General features: G+C 40.6%; 1 protein-coding gene across 9 annotated transcripts in view; it reads left to right on the top strand.

The window, feature by feature from the left end:
- The window catches only part of LOC117557461 (pleckstrin homology domain-containing family A member 7-like), a 166,548-nt gene that overhangs the window by 104,294 nt on the left and 47,634 nt on the right, over window positions 1-14,620 (top strand). For all 9 annotated transcript variants that reach the window (XM_034233300.1, XM_034233298.1, XM_034233299.1 and 6 more), the window contains 2 exons: window positions 2,499-2,610; window positions 12,435-12,539. In XM_034233300.1, the coding sequence (XP_034089191.1) occupies window positions 2,499-2,610; window positions 12,435-12,539 (217 nt within the window). The remainder of the gene's footprint in view (window positions 1-2,498; window positions 2,611-12,434; window positions 12,540-14,620) is intronic.

Genomic DNA, 14,620 nt, shown 5'->3' with positions numbered 1-14,620 from the left:
GCACTGAAGAGACTTGCAATTATTTGAAATGATGTCCCCGACTTCTGCTCTCAGACGTAGTTAATTATGAAGTTATTACCCTATCCGATAATAATCCAATGCAGAGGCAATAATGTAATATAAAACATTATTTTATATATATATCCATCCATCCATCTTCTCCCGCTTATCCGTGGTCGGGTCTCGGGGTTAGCAGTTCCAGCAGAGAGCCCTAAACTTTCTTTTCCCTGGCCACATCAACCAGCTCTGACTGGGGGATCCCAAGGCGCTCCCAGGCCAGCGAAGAGATATAATCCCTCCACCTGGTCCTAGGTCTACCCCTTGGTCTCTTCCCAGCTGGACGTGTCTGGAACACCTGGACTCCATTGTTCACTTCCGTAACATAATGACATCACATGTTACACCCCAGCTTCTATTGGCAAGCACTCCAACACATTGTACGTGATAGAGTAAGGGGCGGGACATCTCTAAGCGATTGACCAATCAGAGCAGACTGGGCTCTGGTTTCAGACAGAGGGTGAAAAGAGGATAAACGATAACAATAAAGACCATGTAACCTGAAAATGAGCATAATAGGGCCCCTTTAAAGGCTATGTACTTTAGATAGCACTATGGGAAGCACCTGTGGAGAAGCAGTCTAAGATTAATCCACAGAAAGATTTAAAACCTGTCTGTGTTTCCATGGCTCTCTATAGTACGGATGACTCATTATACCTTTGTACTGTTTCCAGAGGAGTCTTGATGTCAGTGAGAGATCACTCCGTCCGTATTGATCCCTGAATGAATTGTTTTGTGCTGTGACTCATTCACAGACCTTTTATCATAGATGAAGTAGATATGAAGCTCTGTTTGTTCTGGAGTCTAGACTTTTACTCTTTTAATGTTGCAAAAAGAAGCTTGACTGAAAAAGTGTATTACACAAACAAACAAAATACCTACTTACGGCTGCTTTCTTTTGAATTGTCAAGCCTACATAGTCTTCAGTTGGTTCAAAAACACAATACTTAAGTCATTATGCACTACAAAGTTTGAGAATTGTTCGCCCATCAATGACAACAAGAATAAATACGATCTGGATTGTTGGATTCATAATAAAGCATTACATCTCAAAATGTACCAGCTCCTAATATTGTTTTACCAGCCAATTGGAAATGGAGCAAAGCATCAATATTCTATGTCAAATTATTATATTTGCGGGGATTTACGAGGCGGAGCTTGACGGCAAACTCAAACTATGTGCTGCTGTTAATAAACTTTTCAAACGTGAGTTGTCTGAGTGAAATCTATTAAAGAAAGAGACCTTGAAATAGTAGCTGCTGCCTTTCTAAAGGGCTGTTCAGAGGGGCATTTAAGGTTATTCCTGCTAATGTATTGAACTAAATAAGTCACCGTCTTGTTTTTAGTTAGAGCACAGACTCTTAACAACCCTTCCTCTTAATCTTCATATTTTCAGTTTCTTTCCCTTCCAGGCATAAAAGGCTTATTCATCTCTGTTCCAAAACACATCATTCAGAGTACATCCATTACAAATATTTAAAAACACAAATCCTCTGAATAATTCCCCAAACTTAGTGACTGTATTATCTAGTATGCATTGGGATTAAGGATGGGTTATGATTGATCTCCTTGAAGTGCACAGTTACATAACACAGTCTGCTGCTTCTACACTTTTTACGTTTCTGCTGTGAGTGTGTTTTGTAGGTCTATTCATCAGCTTCTTGTTGTGAAACGGTCATGTAAGGTAATAAGTCTGCGCTAACCTGAGGGAAGAAGGGAAAATAGATCTTGAACACACAGAGATTTTATTCAGCTACAAAGGTGTGTGTGTGTGTGTGTCTTCAGCAGCAACAGTGTCAGATGAGGACTGTCTGGTTTCAACACACACACACACACACACACACACACACACACACACACACACACACACACACACACACACACACACACACACACACACTCTCCCAGGATTTGTCCTTGGCCTCAAGGACCTCCAGAAACATTCTCTATCCAGATTGTTCCTCGTCGCACTTCAGAAAACCTCATCCACCCTCACCTCCTTTTTCCTTTATTCTCAGTTACTTCACCTGATTATGATAATAACATGTCGCACCACAAGACTTGACCCATCTTAGTGTTTGTACCAGTGCCCAGCGATTGTATACAGCACCCGGGGAGCAGAGTGGGAGTGCAGTGCCTTGCTCAGTGGCACGTCAAATATTTTTGAATAATAATATAATTGAACCGGCGATCTAACAGTTCCCAGGCCAAGTTGCTCTCACGCTTATTCTTGCTCTCTTAACAAAACGCTGTCAAATTAAGCCAAACATAGGCAAAATATATTCACACGTCCTACAGGTAGCGATTTTAGCCTTAGCTGCCACCTGCCCTTCAAGATAAATTGTGAGACACAATACAGTTGAGTATAAACTCCTCAAATCGCCAAGCTATATTGGATTTATATTGGTGTATTGACCCATGTTGTTTGTGTTTGTTTTCAGGCCGCAGGGAGCTTCCTTATTGTCCAAACCGGCTGTTGAGCTGCTGTCCAGCACCTCCGTCAGCGAGGCGTCCACCGCCATCACTTCCTCCACCGTGGACACCACCTCCAAGGTCAGTCTGTGTGATCTGTTACGCTGTGGTTGTATCTTAATTGAGTCCTTGTCCGTGTTCAGGATGTTTGACACTGTTTGGAAAAGGTGCATCTAAACCGAGAGGCTCATGTCTGTACGTGGTTCAATAAAGAATGAAGGCATTTTCAAATGTACTGTAAAATCAGTGCATAATATAAACTGTCATTTTTCTGCCAAATCAATTTGTAATTTAGTTAAAATTTGATTGACTACAAGTGTAAAGCAGTGTTGCTCCCTAGTTTCCCTTTCATATTTGCGGTTTTATTCCGTCCAGTCCAATTGAAGATCAAATGAATGAAATAAAATCTACGGTCTTCATTTATTATAAAATGTCTCCTGCAGCTGCGCCTTTCAATCATTGCCACCTGACCACAGCTTCACCCAGCCCTGAGAATATTAAAATCAGTCGTCAAAGGACACATAAACATTCCTCTTTTTCTTTAAAGGTATTTTTTTCTTGCCTGCTTTTTATAAAGAAAAACACCTGTTGCCTTCGATAAAGACATTAACAGTTTCTATAAGAACAAATACACAGTTCAAACGTGACACACAGTCTAGAGCATTGATTCTCAAACTTTTTTCAATCATGTACCCCCCTTTTTGCGCTGACCCCCTGATCAGCGCAAAAACAATTTGTTTTGAAATATGTGTAACTCTGTTAATATAAAACCCAGACTGCTCAAACCTTTTTTTCCATTAACATAAAATAAATCTCACGTACCCCCTGCAGTACTCCAACATACCCCTAGGGGTCCGCGTACCCCCATTTGAGAACCACTGGTCTAGACGCTTGCACGCACTAGACTAATGTTTTGATCGTTGACTCAAGGCTAATGTAAGAAGCCAACATGATAAACACAACATCCTTTCTCATGATCCAGAGGACAGTCTGACTCCTGACAGTCTCTCCGTCCTGAAGCTGACGGGTGCACTTTGGCCAGTGGGTTTCTTAAACTGAAGCATCGGCCTTTAGTCTAGGTTAACCAAAATAAGCTTAAATGATTATGTCCAACTATCTTCTCCTACTGCCGCACGTTATATGCCACGTTTAGATGAGATCTACAGCAAATGAATGTTGGTTTTCTTTGTGGCCTGTTACTGACCTTGTTAGCGGCAGCTTTCAGCCGACTCATGCCAGCTGTGGATGGTGAATGGTTGTGATGAATGAGGGTGAAGGGGTCTTCTGTAGTTTACCAAAATCCATAAAGATTGTGCAGGTATGAAAGCAGGTGGCTTAATTGGAGAGAGAGGTTGAGGTGGAAGGTTGGAGCTCGATTAAAGAAGCGTTCAGGGACGAGCAGGTAGATATGATGTAATTAAATAGCCTCTGTTAGGGTCATTTTCAGGTTCATATCAGTATGTAGTGTCTCTACTGGGACATGTCTCCATACTTTAATGTTCAATAAGCTCATGCTTTTCTCAGCACCTCTTTTCACCTTCTGTCTGAAACCAGAGCCCAGTCTGTTGTGATTGGTCAACCACTTATGGCGCGTTTCCACTGCAGCGGGTAGCTCGCTTTAAGCGTGCCGAGCCGTGCGGGGCCCGTTTTTGGTTGCGTTTCCACTTGGCCTAGTTTTGGCCCGGGGCTACTTTTTCACCTTTTTTCTGGCCCGACTAAATCGTGGTTCTAGGGCCAGGAACAATCAGGCTGAGTCGGGCTGAGTATGCTAAACTAGAGAGAGAATCGCTGGCAAGGGGGCTACAACTACAACAAGATGAACATATTTGACCGTGATTTAATTGTAATACACGTTTCAAAATGATGCCGAAGTAACAACATACTGATACCGGTTAGTAAAAACCATGAATTAATGCTTTGACAAGTCTGCAGACAGATGGCAGGCGAAAAACCCTTTTAAAATGCGTGTTTTCTAAATGTAGCTTGGCTAAGCTAACGTTATATATGCTCCGACCGTCCACTCACAACAACGGCCTACAGACATAAATAAACCAGCAACTGTATTCTCCATGACACAGGCAGTCTGTGGTTTGTACTTGTTTAACTTTTGTCTAGTTTCTGAACAGATATGAAGAGCTGTGAGCTCTGAGTGCTAAGAGCTAACGGCTGTGTTGTTTTTCTGTGGCTCTCATTGAAGATGACGTCACGGCTCCGCCTACACTGCGTTACTATAGTAACTGCCCCAGTTCCTAAACTGTAATGGAAGCGCAGCATTAAAGTGAGCCGGGCCTAATAAGGCCTAACCAAACCGAGCGAGGCCGAGCGAGGCCTGCAGTGGAAACGCGCCATTAGAGATGTCCCGCCCCTTAGCCTATCACGTACAATGTGTTGGAGTGCTAGCCAATAGAAGTGCGGGTGTTACATAGTGATGTCAGAAGGGCAGTTGTACCATAAAGACGCTGCATTTTTAAACACTAACACATTTTATTATTGTATATACTTTTACACTCCAGCTCATTTAGTATTCCTTTCGTGAAATATTTGCAACATGCGTCTAATTACAAACGATATCTGGCACATGCACTTCTACCGTGCACATATAATAAGCCTTACATGTTCAGCCATCTTTAGCCATGGTGCGGCCTTATGGATCGCAATGTCTGTCTGATTGTTATTCTCAGTCGGTCAACCTAAGTCTGGACTAAAATATCTATCTAGTATTTAATGGATTCTATGATATTTGATAAGGGCTTTTCAAATGTCATATTCTAAGCCCAGGGCTATCCTTAGCCTGGAGCTAAGTGCTGTGTGAAGCCTAAGACAGACATTAGGTTTCCCCTCTGGATCCTCATGACTTTAGTGGTCCTCTTCCTGTAGCGCCACTATCAGGTTCACATTTTTGGCTTTTTTGGAACATATCACAAAGCTATAAGTTGGCTTGCCATGAAATTAATGAATTGATTTGTTGATGAATTTCTCTGTCATGAATCATAATGACTTCGCTGATCTATTGTCCCTTTAAGATATATCGTCATATCTTCAAAATATCTCTGTCTGTTCATCTAATACTTTGATTAATGACCAAATACCTGCAAAATACTCAGCTGTACTTAGTGTTTAGTGCAGGTAAGCAACTATAAGATTGCAGAACAAGATAAACATGTCTGATAAACATCAACATGGTAGTATTGCCATTGTAGTCATGGCTGCAGACTCTTGTTGTATACTATATTTTTGATAAATAAATGTAGCTTGACGTGTCAGTTTCACAGTTCATTAGGAAAAAGAGAACATCCTTTATCTCTGTTCCTCTCTTGTGTTATTTCTCTGGCCTTGTACTGTTTCTCTATTGATCTTCGGACCACATTTACATTGCCGCTCTTCATGCTGAATACTGGAGTGGTGTTCATGTCAGATTTACTTTATTTCACATGTTCTTCTAAGATTAACACCACACACATACCAATACCAACTGATTGCTTTGTCACAAGATGTGTGAAGACTAACAGAAAAAATCAGACTTTTGTGTCTGCTTGTCCTTCAAGCTGTCATTGGCTCAGGCAATTTGTTGTTGTCTCCAAAATTATGGAAGCGATTTTGAATAAGCCATGCTGAAGAATACCAAGTGAAGCTTCCACATGCACCTCTCATGGATGTTGGGATGTGGTTTTCTGTCTAGTTTGTTCCTCTTTCTTAGATCTCTCTTTCTCCCTGTCACTTTTCTTTGCTTCAGTCTATATCTAACAGCTCCCTTTCACTCGCTCACATGCACATACTCGGCTCCACAGTGGCATGAAATCTCATCCCGCCCATCAACAGGTGCTGCCGGGCTGAGATTGAACATGTGTCATCGGGTGCGGCACGGAGATGACAGGGCATCTATCACGGCATCTCGTCGCCATTTCCACGCCATGTATTTTCCCTGGCCTTCACCCCCCCCCCCCCCCCCCCCAGGTGCTCTGGCTCATCGCCCTTGACATCCAACAGCAGTGCAGAAGTCTTATTCTGACAAGAAAAATACTTGACAAAAGGATCTGCTCTCAGAGGAAAGATCAATCATTTTTCCGTCCCCCTTAAAAGAAACAAATCCACAGTTTGAATAAGTCGCATACTTTTCCGCCTCTGACAAAACATCAGAGGCAGCGCAGAGACAGATATCATCCCGTTTCTCCCCCGAGTTATGGGTCACAACTCTCCTTTGAGCACTTGTGTTGCATATTTAGTGATGCTGTGTTCATGATGTGTGCACAACTTCTTTGGGATTTATAAAAGTCATTTAGGAGAACCTCTTGGTGCAGTTATGAATTCAAATCAAATCAGGTTTTATTTATATAGCACATTTTAAAACGATTTTTGGTCGAGCCAAAGTGCTGTACATGCAAATAATAAATAACATATTACTACAATCGCAAAACAGAAGACAATACATTACAACAGCAAGAAGCTATATGTGGCTCGTTAGTTCCCTGCTTTAGTTTTTTTTAAGTAGCTCTCTCCTCTAGTTAACATAAAGGGCCATGAAAACCAGGACATACCATGAAATAATATGTTAAAGGGGACCTATCATGCAAAATGCACTTTTGTACGTCTTTTATACATGAATGTGTCCCCGGTGCGTCAGGGAACTCACCAAGTGTCAGAAAATAAAACCCTTTCTCTTTTCCCCCGTACCCAAATCTCTAAAAACGGTGGTACAACTGCATCATTTTAAAACTCGGCTGGGTGACATGCTGTTTGATACTCATGGTACCTGTCACTGTAAATAGAGTTTGTAAACTGTACCCTGTACATTATGTTGTATGTCATCCTTATTGTTGTTCTGTTGTTTTTATGTTACATGTGTAACTAATGTCCTGCAGGTCACCCTTGAAAAAGAGATCTTTTGATCTCAAGGGGCTTTCACCTGGTTAAATAAAGGCTACAAACAAACAAACAAACAACGGAGCTGATCCCGATTTGCTGCCGATATGACGTCAAATCGGCAGCGGACCCACAGCAAGTTGCTATCAGAAACAATGCCTGACGTGTTTTGGACGTAATCTCGTCTTTGTTTACATTAGCAAGCCTCGCTAACACTCAGAGCTAACCTGTACTGTGTTTAAAAAGCAGGAAATAAAAAAAGGAACTCACCTTGTGATAAACCCACAAGAGAAAAAGCATTTGAGCTCCATACTGCTTCATCCTTGATGTGGTTTAAACAGGATGGCGTTTTATCACAGCAGAATTTAACTTTATCTCCGGTAGAATTCTGATCAGGCATTAGCTCCGCCTCCTCTTCTTTTCTTTTTTTCAAGCTAAGGACCCAAAATCCGCGTTTTTCTAACAGGGCTGCAAAAGAGGGCTTTGAGCAGTATGAGGCATGGCTACAACGGGTGATCTGTTTGGTATTTTAAGCAAAAAACTTCACAGACATGTTTTGTATAGTTATGGCCCTACACTATATGTTTCAAATATAGCATGATAGGTCCACTTTAAGTAAGACAGTGTTAGGCTAAATTATTGGTTTGTCACTTAATAGTGATTCGAGTTATTATATAAATTAAATAACTAATTAAAGAAACATGACGAGGAACTCCTTTCATTATTGAATAAAACCTTTATTACTAGGGAATTTTATTTTGCACAACACAATATGTAAAAACAATTCACAACCATAGATTACAGAACATAATATCGCCTAAAAACATGAACATCTAAAGACATCATTTGTAAGCATGGTTTGGGAAATTAAGGTGGGCTTTCTCCCTCCTAGAAATGTCATTCAGTTCGACAAAAAGGCCTTATTTGAAGCCATTTACTTCTTCTGGGTTTGGTTTGGTGAGCACACAAGCTTTAGTTGCACGCAGTTAAACACGGTGACAAGTGGAAAGCCGGTGCAGAACAGCAGGAGACTTCTTGTTTGGAGCAGCTCACATTTTAAAATCCATTGCTTGAGGGATATTACTCTGTGTTCCTGACCCCAACCTTTAAATACGTTGCGTTAGCCTCATCAGCGGCTCGGCTCGAGGGCTGGAAATGTCAGGAAACTGGTCGTTCCCCCACTTTGGACCAGACTGAAAGTTTTCAACGGCTATTGGGTAATTTGGCATTAAGATAAATGTATTTTTCATTTAGCCTCCGATCAGTTCACTGACTATATCCAGTGTATTCTCTATACAAATATTTCAGTTGTACTTTATCTTCTAAATGTACCAGTTCTGCAAATCATTTAATTAGCAGTAATCAGATCGATTTGGACAGATTTGGGATGAGGTGTCCAGTGTAAATACATTAACTTGATTTTTTAAGTGAGAGGAAGTCCCGTCTTTAATTACCTCAGCCTCGTAGGTAATTGTTGTCTGGCTGGGGATTTGAACCGGCAGCCTGGAGGTCTCAGACTGGTCTCTGCAGGCTTTTAGGTTGTCAAATCTTGTTTCATTAATGTAACAAATAGCTGCTCTGCACCCCGAGTCTCTCACTTACAAGACAGAGTGCTACAGCAGGGACCACAGCCTTTTCCACAAAATTACCTTCAGCCTAAAAATAGACCACCGCATCGCACACACACATATTCGCAGACACACACACACACCCACACACACCCACACACAGAGGCTGAGACAAACACAGTAAACATGCATTGAAATAGTGTATATGTACACATAAGGGACTACAATGTGACAGTATGGGAGCCTCTGCGTCTTTTCATCATGCTTGGCCAACCCTCTAATTAGTGAGTGGGTTTTCTGTCTCCCAGCTGTGCATGACTCCCAGTGCTGCTGCCAGTCCATACACACACTCAAATTATTGTGTGTGTGTGTGTGTGTGTGTGTGTGTGTGTGTGTGTGTGTGTGTGTGTGTGTGTGTGTGTGTGTGTGTGTGTGTGTGTGTGTGTGTGTGTGTGTGTGTGTGTGTGTGTGTGTGTGTGTGTGTGTGTGTGTGTGTGTGTGTGTGTGTGTGTGTGTGTGTGTGTGTGTGTGTGTGTGTGTGTGTGTGGTGTGTGTGTGTGTGTGTGTGTGTGTGTGTGTGTGTGTGTGTGTGTGTGTGTGTGTGTGTGTGTGTGTGTGTGTGTGTGTGTGGTCTTTCTTCCGAGGTTTCAGGATAGAGGATGGTGTAATGAGTTTTCATGAATATGTGCACGGTTTTCTAAGTGTGTTTCCTGACTGTACACACAAACACAATAATAATGCACAGGAATGTCATTTCTTTAATGTGCGTACAGAAAGATGATTTGATGTCGGTGCCTCACATGTTGTACATTTATTTAAATGGCAGAATTATAGCTCAATGTGCTGGAACAGTAAACGCTTCACACTGTTTAAACCCCTCAGTTGGGCAGGTTATCTAACATATTTATCTCTCACTATTATTCATGCGGATTGGGAAGAACATTTTTTTTCTGCTGAGCCTTCTGTTATTGCTGTGTGTTTCCAAGTCCATAAGCATGAGTCAAATCCTTATTTTTCTTTTATATGGCATCATTATTTCAGTTTATATTTCGCTAATGTGGTGAATTCATTAAATCGAAATGTGCTTTACACATCCACAAGTTTTACACAATTCACAGACTTGGAAAACTGGGGCCTGATTTGCATTTTTGCTCGGAGCCAACCAAGTACTCTAATCCAGCCCGGCTCTCACTCAATGTTTGCTCGGCACAAGATAGGTGTTTTTAAAAAAAAACGGTATATACCAAATATGCAAAACCCCTTAAAAGTAATTGTAACAATTAGGGATGTAACGATATATCGAATATCGCGGTAAATAAATACCGTTGTGAGACTGACAAAATCTACCGCGATTTTTATTTTTTATTTTTTATAAACCTTTATTCAACCAGATGGTCCCATTGAGATCATCGATCTCTTTTTCAAGGGAGACCTCTCCAACATGGCAGCAAGTAGGTTACAACATGAACATAAAACAACAGATAACACATCGTATTTACAGGGCTACATGTACATACCAAGAGACATTGACAAGTACCAACAGTATATTCATATCTCGCCCTGTCAATAAGCCTCACCTTCTTGGCAACAACTGTATTGTTTTTGAAGTGGTGGCCAAAGCATATCTCTCTGTCCCAGCAACATCAGTACCAAGCAAGAGAGTTTTTTCCACAGCAGGGGATTTTGTAAACGCCCAAACATCCCAGCTTCTACCTGGAAATGTGGACATGCTCATATTCCTCAAAGATAACCTTGAGGATGCCGAGTGAGTGAGTTAGAGTTGAGTTACTTGAAAAACTAAAGTAAAACTTGATTTATTCTATTGCAGGGTCTGATTATTATATAGTTGACACTTTAAAATACTACTATCCTACTAAAATGCTGTACAAGTCAGATTTATTATTTAATAAAGAAAAAACAATTCAAGTAAAAAAAATAGCGATATTGTCGTACCGTGAGTTGTTGGTATCGTTACATCCCTAGTAACAATAGTTCAGCTCATTATGAGACTATGGTACAATTACTTTTAAGCGGTGGATCAATATCTTGACAACTACAGTACAGTATGTGTTGTGCAGACACCTTTAAACCTAAACTTATGTTTGTAATAAACTCTACCATAGTCCAAAGAAGTAACTGTACTATAGTTATTATGAATGTTAAGTGGTATTCTCTCAGCCTTATTATGCTATTTGGAGTTTCCCCGGTCCTGTAGTGTGTCATGTAGGTTTGTGTGCATGTAAATGGTCGTCAAAGGCTAAAATCCCCAAGTCTGGTTTCAGACAGAGGGTGAAAAGAGGTGCTGCAGCACAGGCAGTATGAGAATAATTAAGGGATTTTTGAGCATGTAAACATGTCACAGTAGAGGCAGAAAATACAGATATGAACATAAAAATGCTTTTTCCTTTTAATGTACTTTATATATTTCTTCTAGAACTAGTCCTGCCATTGGATAACAACCTTGAATATACAGATTTAAAACACCATAAGCTTTAATTTTGCAGTGACAAAATATCTCCTTTTAGATGAGCTGAATCTAAAGGACACAGCATTTACTCGCTATTTTTGAGGACAAACTGTTTCCCCTTTTTCCGTCTCAACTCTTGACTTTATTCATCCAGAACAAGTTGCCTCTCCAATGCCGAGCTTTCAACGAACACACTAAGACCTTCATAACTGGTCGCTGCTCGGTACTCTGAAATCATTTTGAGTTATCGCCTCACTCTTTTTGATTGTAGTCGTTCAGGTAAACTGCCCAGACTCTCGGGCAGGTGTCTGGCTGTCTGGCACTCAACCCATTGAACTGTGAGTCACAAGTCCACCTCTTCTAACCTCCTACCTGATGACCAGACTTTGTCAATGTCTGGCAAACGTCAAGGCAACCATTGCGTGCAGTGGAAAATTGGCTGTACTCAAATAATGGCTATAATTATGTAACTGGGGCAGAAAAAAGGTAGGAGAGAGAAGTGAGGGGTTAGTCCGACTGAATGAGGCTCAGACGGACTGTTCCCAAATGTAAGTTACTTCAGCGCTAATTATCCACACATCCTCTTAAATTAATCTGACTTTTTCAACATTTATATATTGATAACCTTTACCTACCTGTACCTCCTCATGTGTATGTCATTTCTTTACAAAAAAATCCTGAAAAGACAAACGAATGTCTTTAGTCTTATTTTTTGGTCCCAGTATTATTTAATGATCGTTCTGCTACAGAGAATAAATGTTCTTGTTCAATTGTTAATCAACCAAGCTCTGAAAAAACGAATGGTAACGAGCCACACAACTATGCCACTTAGCAATTAGATGTGTTCAATGTAATGTTTAGTTAGCTGAATAATTAACACGCTGGCAGGAAACACACACAGAGCTGATTGATAAGAAGCAACATTATTATTAGATGAAATTGTGCGATGATAGCAGCTTTTTTTTTTCTCACATCTTATGAAAGCCTCTCTACCTGTTTTTGTGTCTCAGGGCTCCCGGTCCAGTGGCAGGGTGCACAGCTTTGGGAAGAGAGAGCAGGCCATCAAAAGAAATCCCAACGTCCCCGTGGTGGTCCGAGGATGGCTCTACAAACAGGTCAGGACACACACACACACACACACACACACACACACACACACACACACACACACACACACACACACACACACACACACACACACACACACACACACACACACAAACATTCTTTCATACACACAAACAACAGTGATATTGCACAACCGTTTTTATATCTACAAATAAATAAATAAATTGATTATAGCATTTTTTAATTACAAAAGACAGAGGACAAATCCCTGTCTCGTCTTCCGAAAGCCCTGGGTAACATCTTTAAATGTTGTTTTCTGCCCAATACCTTTAGTTTACAGTGACATAAAACAGATACATATTCACATTTGAAAGAACCAGTGAACAATGACTCAAATGGTTAATTGACCATACAGTTGCGGTTTATGAGTTCATTTGGTGTTGAGTTGCCTGTGTCTCTTTAAAACACTATATGGATGAGTTCCAGCTCCTTAAATCTTCCTCCACTGGCCTACTTTAATATTGACTTGATTTATGTATTTTGCGTTGGCAGTACAGAGCACCTGCTGTTGATCACAGACAGGCTATTACTGCACACTATTTTGAGTTGCTTAAGATATCTGTCGTTGGCATCGTCCCACTGGAAAACACTTGGCTTCAGTACAAGACACACAGTGAGTGATGTCACTGTGAAGACATTATACTTTAATGACCACACACACACACACACACACACACACACACACACACACACACACACACACACACACACACACACACACACACAGCGCAATTACACTTTAATTAAAAAACACTTTTACATGCTGTCAGGAACACATCCACATAAATATTTACATGTATTAGCATTGTAAAGCTGACCGTTGAGCGGCCCAGACCAAGTAAGGAGGCAGAGACAGAACGTCCAAAAATATAACCCGACGTGGGCATTTATTAAAATCCGGGGCACAAAGTTCACAGCCTCAATCTTGCTGTTCTCCTTGCACACATCCTGCAGCCACAAAGATCTCAAAAACACTCCCAAACAGCAAAACCCCAGAGCCTAAATGCCCAACCCAATCAACCCAACAGGACACAGGTGAGGGGGGAGGAGACAACACAGGGCACCAGGTGCACACAATCAACGGCAACAGACATGGGGAAAAGGGAACACATTTCAAAATAAAATACAATAAACACTACATCAATCAATAGTATAAATTGTATACAAATGTGCACACATGCAAGGCCCGAAGCCATCCGTCCACAGTGACGAAGTTACCTTCGTCACAAGCATGTACAAACATTGGCCCTCAGGTAGCAACTTTTTCTCTTAAAGGGGGTTTTTCCTTGCCTGTAGTGTGTTATATACAGTCGTTTTGTATGCATGTAAATGGTCTGCAAAGGCTAAAATCCCAGTTTTCCCTCCAGAGGGGGTTCACAGTCAGTATGAGAAAAATAAAGAGCTTTTTGAACATTAAAGCATGGAGACATGTCACAGTAGAGACACTACATACTGATATGGACCTCAACATGAGCCTCTTTAATGATCAGTTTGAGACATGTGGCTGGTTGTTTATTTTTAGATAGTTAACGCCCCCTAAACTCGTAGTAAGCGCAGTACTAATGTTACAGGAGAATACAAAACACTCTGGAAGTTATACAGAAGGTAAAGTTTGGTTTATATAAGACCCACTTTTTATTGCACTAAATAGGATCAATAAACTATTAGTATTCTGTAGCCCACCAATGTTATAATCCAATCATTTTTATTACATTAAAACACATAATAATTCAAATTAAAATATATGGTATTGATGCAGTTTTGTACATTATTCAAATTGAAAACTTTTATATATATTTATTTTTTCTTGCGTTGGATGAACAATTTGTGGACTGCGAAACCATAATGTGTTTTTCTCATCTTGGTAAGAGTGCTCTTATCCAAAACTACATTTTGTCCTCAGCTAAAATTAGATCAAACATAACAAAACTTAAGTGAATCCCATAAATCAATGGGTACTAACAAAATAAGAAGAAATTATGTGTACGGACAAATAAAGAAGCACATTTTCTCTTGTATCTCTTCTTGCATAAAGCCTGTTATCACAGACACACACACACAGACACAC

The sequence above is a fragment of the Gymnodraco acuticeps genome, unplaced genomic scaffold, assembly GCF_902827175.1.
Source record: "Gymnodraco acuticeps unplaced genomic scaffold, fGymAcu1.1, whole genome shotgun sequence".
In the NCBI taxonomy this organism is placed as follows: domain Eukaryota; kingdom Metazoa; phylum Chordata; class Actinopteri; order Perciformes; family Bathydraconidae; genus Gymnodraco; species Gymnodraco acuticeps.
Note: the sequence above shows the minus strand (reverse complement) of the source record. Positions and strands in the feature narration are given on the sequence as shown.